We start from the raw sequence: 12,059 nt of genomic DNA, 5'->3' as shown, positions 1-12,059 counted from the left end.
GCCACCATCTTTAAAATTTAATATGACAGAAAACATCAAGAGACTTTGTGAAAACAATGAAGACTTTGAATTACCTGATGATATTTGGGATTCATAATTTTAAATAAAAAAATAATGTGATAAAATTTTTTTTTATCTGAAATAAAAATAAGACAGACTGCTTCTTTTCACAGTTAAGTTGCTATATTACAACAATATAACATTGACAACATCCATTATATAACGGATTATTTTTGTTTAAAAAATTACTAACCATTGTTATAACTGTATCTTTAGTCAAAATGAAAATAAATGTCTGATGAAGGGAGCGTGTGTTCTCCTGAAACGTCAGAACGAAAAACTGTTTTCTTATGCTTGTAATAACCGTAAACTACAGGAAAATAATATATTTTATCATGTAGTACACGTACTTAATTTTTTTATTGTATATATTGTGTATGCCATATATCATCATAAACTGCTGTGTTAGGCATGCATGCAGTTTTTCAGCAGTATAATCCAAGATTTAAATAAATAAATAACGTGGTGACACTTTGAGTGTACATTTGTGTGCAACTTAACAATTGGGCCTGAAATGACTAAAAAAATCTGGACAGCTTTCCCAAGATAATTAGTTTGTACTTACATTCAACTTAGTGGTGGAAGTCCACTATTCAAAAGCATTTCAAATGATAAAAGATGTGGAAGTCAGTTGGACAAATAGCCTTTAATATTCTAATGGTACGAATTTTCTTCTTGTTCAATTACTGTCCAAAAGTTCTTGAGCTTTATCATGTTATTATTAAGAGCTCTTGAGATACTCTACTTCATCCTAAGATAATTTGCATATATTGTTGTCAGTAAATCTAAAGAGAAACCTTTAGATCTGTCAATTTAAAAGATTCTTGAATAGCTGTCGTACCAAAATTATAGAATTACAAAGGGCCATATTCAGCCTGTTTTTTAATACATTTCCTACTTTTTAGATCATTTGTATATATTTTTTGCAGGGCCTCTACCAAAGACATTTGATGACTTCTGGCGTATGGTGTGGGAGCAGCAGGTTCTGGTGCTGGTGATGACCACCAGAGTGGTTGAACGGGGAAGAACCAAATGTGGACAATATTGGCCTGCGGAAGAAGCAGGGGTGACTCAGCATGGTAGTTTCCAGGTGACAACAGTTGCTGTCGAGCAGCACCCAGACTATACCGTATCTTCATTGTCTCTCTTAAATCTGAAGGTGAGTTGGTATGTTATGAATTCTTTATATACGAGGGCTAGTCAAAAAATAATGAGAATGAATTTTTTTTTGATATGACACAGTGAACATGCAGCGGTGAAACAAATTTGCGTGAGAAGAACGCGTCTCGTGGAATTGACAGATAAAATTGCAATCGTGTATGTGCATGCATCTGGCAACACTTCACAAACAATACACGAATGGTCAGAAGTTGCATACGGAAAATGGAGTCGGTTCGTGAGGAGCAGTACGTGACTTTCAAATTCTGCGTCCATCTGATGAAATCCACAAGGGAAGCATAGGAAATGTTGCAGCAAGCATACGGCGAAGATGTCCTTCCACAATCAACTGCATTTCGGTGATTCAAACAGGAGGGCCATGTTTCGACCACAAAGCAGGACCATCCGGGTGCACTGCCCACTGCAGTGAACAAGATCATGGTTAACACAGCTGCCGTCATTGTTTGGGAAGATCGCTGAATAAATAGATGAACTGGCGGATGTGTTACACATTTCCCATGGTAGTGCGTTGACCATTCTGCACGATCGCTTGCACATGAGACGTATGTGCAAGATGGGTGCCGAGATTGCTAACCTGAACAGAAACAGGTGAGAGTGGAGGTGTGTTGGGAGCTTCAGCATCTGGTAGTGGAACATGGCAAGGCCTACCTAAATTCTATCATAACTGGTGATGAGAGTTGGCTTCACCACTACGATCCCAAAAGCAAACAGGCAAGCACAGTCTGGAAATCACCCAGTTCTCAGACATCAAAGAAAGCCAAAGCTGTTCCGTCGTCGAATAAGGTAATGGAGATTTCCTTCTTCGACTACTGTGGAATGGTCTACCAACATGAACCACAGTCTGCACTCTTTTACACAACACTTTTTTTAAGACCCTGGCTGAACACATCCATTGAAAACACCTAGTTGGCACCTTCACCAGGATAATGCACGCCCTCACATTTCCAACATTGTTGCCCAATATCTGGCTCGACAAAACATCGAATGTGTCGTGCACCCTCCATACACCCCAGATCTTGCTTCATATTGCCCTTTTTTTGTTCCCTCGTCTGAAATCGGTGCTGCGGGGCAAGAGTTTCGGCTCATCAAAGCCTGTTCTCAAGAAGGCGGAAGCTGTTCTGAAGACGATGCCAAATGACAGGTTCCAGCACGTCTTCCAGGACTGGCAGACACGTTGGGTGAAGTGTATAAAACTCGATGGGGACTACTTCGAAAAAGATCATATCAACCTGGAACCTGCCTAATGTATTTCGTAAGTAAAAAATTTATTCTCATTCTTTTTTGACTAGCCCTCGTACTTTTTAGGAATCTGCATTCACTTTTAACTAAAGAAAGAACTGAGGACTAATCTTTGGGTCATAATTGAAAGTTTCGTGACTGGCACCACATTAATCTATAGTTGGGAAATAATAAAGGTCATGTGCAGCACTTTAATGGAATTAGATATAACTGCTGTATGGGTGAAGCAAAAATTGATATTTTAGTGTAATATAATCTTCGTTAGTAACACTGGCAGTTCACAATTTTTACATTTCCACTGAAATTTTGCTCTTGACTAAGTTTTGTTGCTCCTGGCAACACCACCACATTATGCTACTGAGCAAGACTCATTATCTGATGGCAACATTTGTGGATGACCTGGTATGGAAATATTTAATATAAAATGAATTTAAAGGAAAGAAAATAAACAAATCAATACAAAAAAAGGACTATTTCTTAAATCATAAATTTGCCATGAAATGGCACTTCTGAAAGTATTCTCATTTGCACCTAGCTACCCTGGCTTCACTTTGCCATGTTCCATTTCAGTTAACATTACCTGTTGCTCAGTATCATATAATCTGGTGGAGTTCCCAGAATCAACAATTTTAGTCAAGAGTGAACTTTTAAAAAATATATATAAATTGTGAATTGCCAGTTTGCTAACAAAGAGTATGTGCCACTAAAATATTTTTTTTCACTTCACCCACACAATCGTTACTTCAAAATCCAAATATCTGCTACACATGATCTCCTATTGGTTGTAAAGCACAGATTAGCCTGGTGCCAGTCAATAAACTTTGAATTATCATCCTGTGAGTATTCGTTATCCCCTTTTCTCCAATGAATTGACCATTCTTGGAAATATTACTATGATTTAGGTCATTAATTATTTTATAGAATTTCTTGTATGGAATAAGCTGGCAAAGAAAAGTATTTTAAAATATCTCAATTGAAAAACCTTTATAATGGAGGAAACCTGGTGTGGATATATCTCACTGTTTTCATGATATAATCACTTGCATGACTTTTGAAGCATGCTGCATTTGTAGCATCAGCTTATAAATTCATATCTATGTTTAAGTAAAAGAACTATGTATTATGTACGTGAAGTTTCGTGTTTCCGCATTGGAGATTGGATAGATTTTTACGATTAATTTCGAAGGTTTGCTGCCTTTAATTACTAAGGACACAGCATCTGGAATTGAGGTGGTAGCATGTCACTTCTTTATTTGTTCCTGGGTGGCAGTAGTTTCATTTTTCTCAACTGGCAATGCTGGTGTGTGTTTCTAGGCTTTTGTCATCCATTCGGCTTTCTGCTTTCCATTGTCAGGTGGCATTGCCGGGTGGTGGTTCAGCCGTTGGGCTGTCTGCTGCGTTGTGTTGCTCTGTGTTGTGTGCTTTCTGTTCTTTGAGTGGGTGAAAGGAGGTATTTTCGTGGTGTGGGATTCTTTCGAAGAATGGGGTGCCAATTTGGTTGTGCCTGTCCATTGTCTAGGTTCAGTGCTGTTTTCTTTTGGATGAAGGCATGGGTTTCTTTGATAGTGTTTCTATGAGAGAGCCGGTTGGGTGAAGTATCGATGTGGAGGAGATGGAGTTGTTTGTGTTGTGGAGGTGTTGTGAGAGGCCTGATGCTAGTGTGTCTTTCTTTTAGCATCTTTTCGTGTTAATCAATCAGTTTGTGAACAGGGCAGATGGTTCTGCTGATGTAGCTGTCGTTACACATAATAGCCTTGTAGACACCAGAGAATGCAAGTTTGGGTAGATACAGTTGAGTTTGGGTTCTTCGATATTCCGGAGTATGGAGTAAAGAATACGACTAGATTTTAGACAAGCAAAAGTGTATAATTCAGGAACAGATTAACACAATATGTATAAACAACTTACATCATGGTATAGACATTAGACATCCTTGCTTTGTCACGAAGAACGATATAGAATTTTTGGCATACTTGATGGGAACTCTTCAAAGGAAACTGACATGAAACAACACATAATAGCAAGGTCCGGCGCATGTTGATGACACAGATCAGGTCTGGCATAGATGTTCAGACAGTATACGACACTCTCCTCCCTTTGGTAGAAGAGACTCCTGTTTCATGGAGTTTGCCCAAGTGGTCAGGTGGTTGTGTTCGTCTTGGCCTCTGGGATCTTCTAATCGGCTGATGATCGTTTGTCACGTTGAGAGGCTCTATTTGATCTTCAGCAGCAGGTACAGGTAGATAGTCCTCCTCTAACTAGGACCGGGTTATTGCCGTGTGAGAGACTTTGATCTTGCACAACGGTGTCTTTTCCAACCTTTGCGGGATATCTCTTGATCTTCGAAAGATGAATAACAACCACGTCATTATCAACAATTACTTTTGCCATCTTCGGCCCATCAAATTTACAATTTCGCCGATAGTGTATTTGGAACTATGGCTGAACTTCTTCTTGGAATGTTCCACCAGTACTTTTTCTCTCTAGCTTAAATGGAACAGGACCAGTAGGCTGATTTTTGGAATCATCTGTTGCGTCAGAAGTGGAAATATCCGTTCTTGGCCGAAACTTAAGTAAGCATTCTGCCGGAGTTCACCCATGCACTGGAGTAGGTTCAAGAATGAACTTGTCCGTGTCTCGCAAAGTGATACACGAACGATTCGAAAAGTTCTTTTGGAGCATGTTCTTCACCACTCCAACATTCCTTTCAGCTAGACCATTTGATTGGGGGGGGGGGGAGCTGAGTGAAGAAGTTTAATATTCCTATTTGAGCAATAAGTGGTAAACTCTGAAGATGCGAATGGTTGACCTTTGTCAGTAACGTAGGTTTTCGGATGTCTAAAACATGACTAAAATGCTTCTAAATGAGCGATCATGGTGTCAAACTCCATATTCTTCACTCTCCACACAGATATCCAATGAGAATAAGCAACAGAAAATTCATATCTGAGAAATGGAAGAAATCAAGATGGACATGCACAAAAGGCTGCGATGCAATAGGCCATGATTCAAATCCAGTACCAGGTACATTCAGCCTGTTATTGTAACACAAACATCTGCCACGCAAAGACACAAGCCTTTCAATGTCTTCGTTCGTGTTCCAGAAGAACGATGAATGAGCTATTTCCTTCATTTTGCATGTTCCCTGGTGGAATTTGTGCAATACAGAAAGGACACTCTGGATTCAAGATTCAGGTATGACCAGTCTTTTGTCCATGAAAATACATCCCTTCTGTATGTGGACATCATATCTATCGCCTGTCGATTATTTTTCTGAGAGGATGCCCTTTTGTTCTTCCAATGAATTGCAGCCATCTCACTTGAACATATTCAAAGACTTTGGAAAGCTCAGGATCACGTCGTGATTCCAGCACAATGCGCGTCAACACCAAAGATTCAATTAGATTAAGGACAACCGGCTCAGCTGTCAACTGACATGCAAAGTCATCACTATTATCATAAACTGGATCATCTGCAACACAAATTCTTGACAGTACATCAGCCAACTCCACATGAGGTGTGTACACTGTTTTATATTCTTCTAACACTAGCTTCCATCTGATGATTCTGCTGATGGCTAGAGTGGGCAGGTTACTTCTAGATCAAGCAGGTGAGATAATGGTTTCAAGTCAGTGTTGCAACAAAATGTCATCCAATGAGGTACTTGTGAAAGTATTTATCTCCACGGACTAATGCAAGTGATTCCCTTGCAAGTGTAGTTTCTTTCCGCAGCAGATAAAGTACCGGCCATACACATGATAGGGTTGAGGACTGCGTTTATCTTGTGCATTATGGCTGCTCCCGTAGCGGTAGGAGATGCATCCGACATTAGGACATGCATCTTTGTTAGGATCATATACCGTGCATACTAAATCCTTAGATAGGAGATCCTTGACATCCTGAAATTCCTTCTGATGAACAACTGTCCATGACCAACGCACCCCATTCTTCAACAAATCATATAAGCTGGCAACACAGTCAGTTAGTTTTGGCAGGTACGAAGCGTAATATGTGACCATACCGAGAAATGACTTCAATTCGCCGACATTAGTGGGTGGCTTACACTGAATTATTTTATCAATGTTTTCTTTCATAGGACGAATTCCTTCCTGCGAAAGAGAATGTCCCAGATACTTCACATTTTGCACGAAGAATACAGATTTCTGTTTATTTATACTGATGCCATAATCAGAGAAAAGATTTAGCACCTTTCGTGCGTTATCATAGCATTCATTCCTCAAGAGTAACTCCTCCTACAAAAATGTCATCTTGAAAAATGGAAAACTTGTCTACACCCATCAATATCTGCTCCATCAAGGCTTGGAATGGCACTGGCAGAGTTTACTCCGAAGGGAAGCTTCAACTGTCTGAATAACCCGAATTCTGTGTTGAAGACAAGGACCTTCTTAGCCTGTAGAGATAGGCCTAACTGAAGGTGAGCCCTTCGAAGGTCAAATGAAACGAACCAACTGCAACCAACCATCTTGTTGAAAAATCCTCTATTTTAGGGGATTTACAGTGTTCTTGTAGGACACACATAGCCTTAATTCTCCGTTTTTCTTACGAACAACAACAAGAGGAGAAGCCCACGATGATGATTTGATCAGTTTAATGACCCTGTCACTAACCAACTTCTGCAATTCATCTTTGACTGGTACAGGAGTACAGGATGTCATAATATCTCTTGAACACTGCTGTAGCATCGTTTTTCAATGGCAAGTCTATCTCGAAGCCCTTGATCAACTTGGACATATCACCACAAAAGGTACAGGAAAATCTATCTTTAGATTCTTAACCAGTTCCTTTATTGCTGATACAGTAAAGTTCAAATCACAAACCCTGAGACCTTCTGTAAACAAAACCACCTGCATGCAGAAAGCATTGCAAACTCATAGAAGTAAAATAATCCACACGAAAATCCAGTGTTGTTACAGTATTCATTACGTAAGGTAAACAATGGCCAATTTGTAGTATGGGATAAGCTGCCACAAATGACGTCTCACTTTAAACCCACTGCTCTTTTTTTTTTTTACTTATTGCTTCACCTTTATAGTGAACTCTTTGCACCAGTAATCATTTCCCATAAATTTGCCTTCTTTCTTGCATGTGAATTGAATATATTTTACTTGCATTTTTTTAGACAAAATGATATAACATGGTAATGTATATTTCTAAGGATGATATAGATAGGAGTGTATTTGAAATTTGTTTGTAGATTTTATGCAAATTGTATCTTATGGAAATAAAATATATAATGGGCATAAACAGCCATATGCATTGCTGTAAGTCCAATAAATATATTGATGATGATGATCAAAACAAGACAAACAACGTTCGTAAATTTATTGCGGTTGGAAACTTTGACAAGCATCCTAATAACGATTTTTGTTCCGCCAAATATAGCGCACTTCATAAAATAACTTGGTGACAAGACAAGATAAGTGTGAACATTTGATAGTAATATGCATTGTAACTTTCAATGAGCTTAGAGATTTGTGTACATAATGATATTTTATAACATTGGTTATTTTCTAAAAATAATCATGTGAACAGCAAGGAAGTTGTGCAACTTAGTAATATTGCCTGACTTATCCTTAGAAAAATAACATGCCAAGTTCTATGCGTGCGGGAAGGTTTCCGTGTTCTCCGAGCTTGTTTTCAAAACACCAGCAAGGACAGCCTTTGAAAAGGGGTGAGAAACAGATTCTACTCAATATTTATGTAACGTTCTGTCAGTAGTGTCCTGAGAAACCAGTAAATGAAGTGGTTAAGTTGGTATCCCAGTGCACTGGTGTGTCAGTGTCTGCAGTTTTAAGGGTTATGAAAGAGAGAATGACCGGGAGAGTAACAATGTATGCGGCTGCATATTCATCTGATGTTTTGAGAGCGGGTTCTCACATTCAGAGGCTCTTATATAAAATGAATAGGTGCGGCGAACTATGAGTGTAACAGCAGATGATTGCGGTCATGAATCAGCTGACGCGGAGTGATACATCGAATCCGTGAGACCGTTTGTTTACAGAAGGTCTCAGGGTTGGTGATTTGAACTTTAGTTGCAACCATTTGAGGAACATGAGAAACAAAAATGTTTTGCCATTCAAGCATGAAAATGTCAATCCAAGACAAGCCCATAATAGCACGAATCATTTTTGTCTTTACAACAATCAGATCTAAGCTATGCTTCATTCCTCAAAATACAACTTCAACATTTGCTTTTCCTAAAACACCAGATTATTACCATTTGCTGCTTTCAGGATGATAGGAAAATTGTGTATAGTGTAACCTGGCAATGAAGACTCAAGTTGTCTACTGTCAAAGTATAAATAGAACCTGTATCCACTAGGAATGGAATCTTAGAATTGTAAGGTAAAGGTAAAGTGTTCCCCTGTGCTTAGCACCACGCCATGAAGGCGTATAGGGGGTGTGGGGGTAACGCCCCACACTTTCTTGATCCGGTCGTGAGTAGGGGTGATGTGATCAGCACCATGCCCCTGACTGCCTTTACCACCCAGGGTTTCCCCCCAGGTACCCATGTAGTTCGACGCTGGGTGGGTGCCGGGGCCGCTTTCAACGTTAGAAAAGTTCTCGGATTTGAACCGGCTGGGGATCGAACCCGGGACCTTGAGCATGACAGTCAGACGCGTTACCGACTGAGCCACCGCGGCCACCTTAGAATTGTTGACTTCTAAATTGATTAATAACGATCCCTCTGTATGCTAAACAGACTCACTTTCTTTAGTAACCAAAGTCGTGAAAATTTCAGGACACTAAGCATTACAGTGGATACCAGAGGCGCTGCAATCAACAAATTTGCTCTCAGATTTTTCTTCCTCAATATCTGCAAATCTGTGATCTGTGGGAATGCATGACACATCAAATCTGATTAATTAATGGATGATTCTCGGTACATATGTTTGAAATTGCTGTGATTGTAAGGTACAATCGTAGGTTTTGAATGAGCTGGAACGTTAATAGATCTTTCATTAATATGTATGTTATGCACAATGTTTGTGCTAGAAACCAATTTGTTTTTGCTAGAATTGTTATATTCCCTCTTTTTGCAGGCTGTTAAGAATGATTTTTCTTTTTGCAGTATCTGCTGGACATTTTCCGTTAGAATGAAAGAAATTACAATTATTACACGGTTTAGCAGAATCATTGTTTGATTTGTTACCAATATTCCTTGTGTTGCGGCTCCGGACTGTTGTGCATCCGTACCGCTGAGATTATGATAAAAAACACACTCGTACTGATTATACATGACTTTATTGTATATAAAGCATGAGCGAACTGTAAGGTATCTGTCTCTGCTGTACGCTCGACAATGTGTTGTTTTTAGTAATGCTCAATGCCAAGAGATGGGGCTGGTTGGCTTTTTTATACATTGTTTTGCGATTGACGGAACACCTTGAATCAGTATTATTTTGTCTGATGTTCATTCAAAGATTGCCCTTGCTCCTGTTTGGGACTAGCGAAGTGAATTCAGTCGGAGTTTTAGAATGTTCCACAGCATTCTTTGAGTAACTTTGACAATTCCTTCATTCAACTCTAACTAGTTAAAATACATGCTAACTAACTAACTCTCTAGCCTTCTTAAACCCGAAGGTTCATGGCTGCAGCAACACAGGCCTTTCATCTTTCCCTATCTTGAGCAAGATCTATATACTCTTTTCCATCCCTACCGATTTCCCTTAGGTCCATCTCAACGTTGTCCCTCCATCTTCATCTTGGCCTTCCTACAGGTCTCTTACCATCAGGTTTCCCAACAAGAATCCTGTAAACTCCTCTTTCCTCTCCCATTCGTGCCACATGGCCTGCCCACCTAAGTTTTCTTGATTTAATTATTCTAATAATATCTGGACATGAATACAAATTATGTAGTTCTAAATTATGTAACCTTCTCCACTCACCTGTCTCCTCATCCCTTCTAGGTCCAAAGATTTTCCTAAGGATCTTATTTTCAAATACTCTCAATTTATGTTCCTCTTTCAATGTAAGGGACCAAGTTGCACATCCATATAATACTGCAGGCAAAATTACTGTTTTGTATATTTTAACTTTCAGTTTCTTAGATATTAAACGAGAAGACAAAAGTTTATGAAGAGAGAAGTAACATGCATTTCCTGAATTAAGCCTACTTTTTATTTCCTCTTTAATATAATTTTCATTTGTTAATATTACTCCTAAGTATTTGAATTTGGAAACTGGTTCAAACGAGTTGTTATCAATAATTAGATTTTGATTATTACCTAACACTTGGTTTCGGCCTGTAAGTATATATTTAGTTTTCTCTTTGTTAACTTCCAAACCTATCTCTTTAGCAGTTTTGAAAAATATTTTAGCATTATTCTTAATTGTATTCACATCATCCCCCAGTAAGTCTACATCATCTGCATATGCTAACAACTGAGTCACACCATTTAATTTTAACCCTTCTTTAGTTTCTTTTACTTTCCTAACAGCATATTCTAAGGCAAAATTAAAGAGCAATGGAGATAATGCATCTCCCTGTTTTAACCCATCATGAATTGTAAATTTGTCAGACATATTAATACCCACACAAATTTTACTTTCTGTTTCACTGGTGCATATTTTTATCATACTAACAAGCTTCTTAGGTATTCCAAACTCTACTAATATATTATATAATTTATCTCTTTGACCGAATCATATGCTTTTTTGAAATCAATGAATAACTGATGGACATTTTGATTATATTCCCACTTTTTTTCAAGTGTCTGTCTGATGTGAAAAATTTGATCTGTAGTTGATCTGTTACGTTTAAATCCACATTGATAATCACCTATAATTTCATTAGCATATGGAGTTAGTCTTGTTAAAAGAATGTTAGACAATATTTTGTATGTTGTTGAGAGTAGAGAAATTCCACGGTAATTATTGCAGTTCATTTTATCACCTTTCTTAAACACAGGAACAATTATGGATTCTTTCCACTGTTGAGGGATTTCTTCTTTATTCCATATTAAACAAATTAATTTATGAATTTGACATATTAATGAATTTCCACCATATTTAATTAACTCAGCTGGTATTAAATCAATGCCAGGTGCTTTGTTATTCTTTAGCCTTTTAATAGCATCTTTAACTTCAGTCAAGTTAGGTTCTGGAACTATAGGTTCTGCTGTGTGTACTTCATTTACTTCTGATTTATCTCCTACATGAACATTTAAAAGGTCATTAAAGTAGTTCTTCCATCTATTTAGAATATCGCTTGGGTCAGCTAGAAAATCACAGTCTTTATCTTTTATCAAGTTTACTTAAGGTTGCCACCCCTTTCTAAACTCATTTACACCTTTATATAAATGTCTGATATTTTTATTTTTGCTGTTTGTTTCAATTTCGTTAATTTTGCTTTTCAAGTAATCTCTTTTTTTACTTCTAAACGTGCGGTTAACTTCTCACTTTATTCTATTATAATTGTTTAGATTTGTATCATCACAGTTATTTAACCACCTAAGTCTAGCCTGATTTCTTATTTCTATTAGATTATGGCATTCATTATCAAACCATGGCTTACTTTTTCTTGGTTTATGGTATCCTATACTTTCTTTAGCTGCTGA

General features: G+C 38.0%; 1 protein-coding gene across 2 annotated transcripts in view; it reads left to right on the top strand.

Moving 5' to 3' along the window:
• Ptpmeg2 (Protein tyrosine phosphatase Meg2) overlaps window positions 1–12,059 on the top strand; it is a 279,584-nt gene that overhangs the window by 229,410 nt on the left and 38,115 nt on the right. For both annotated transcript variants that reach the window (XM_083118341.1, XM_083118340.1), the window contains one exon: window positions 990–1,219. In XM_083118341.1, coding sequence (XP_082974467.1) covers window positions 990–1,219 — 230 coding nt within the window. The remainder of the gene's footprint in view (window positions 1–989; window positions 1,220–12,059) is intronic.

The sequence above is a fragment of the Lepisma saccharinum genome, chromosome 3 (genome assembly GCF_977018435.1).
Source record: "Lepisma saccharinum chromosome 3, izLepSacc3.1, whole genome shotgun sequence".
Taxonomy (NCBI): Eukaryota; Metazoa; Arthropoda; class Insecta; order Zygentoma; family Lepismatidae; genus Lepisma; species Lepisma saccharinum.
The sequence above is the reverse complement of the archived record's forward strand: the minus strand, read 5'-3'. Positions and strand labels throughout refer to the sequence as shown.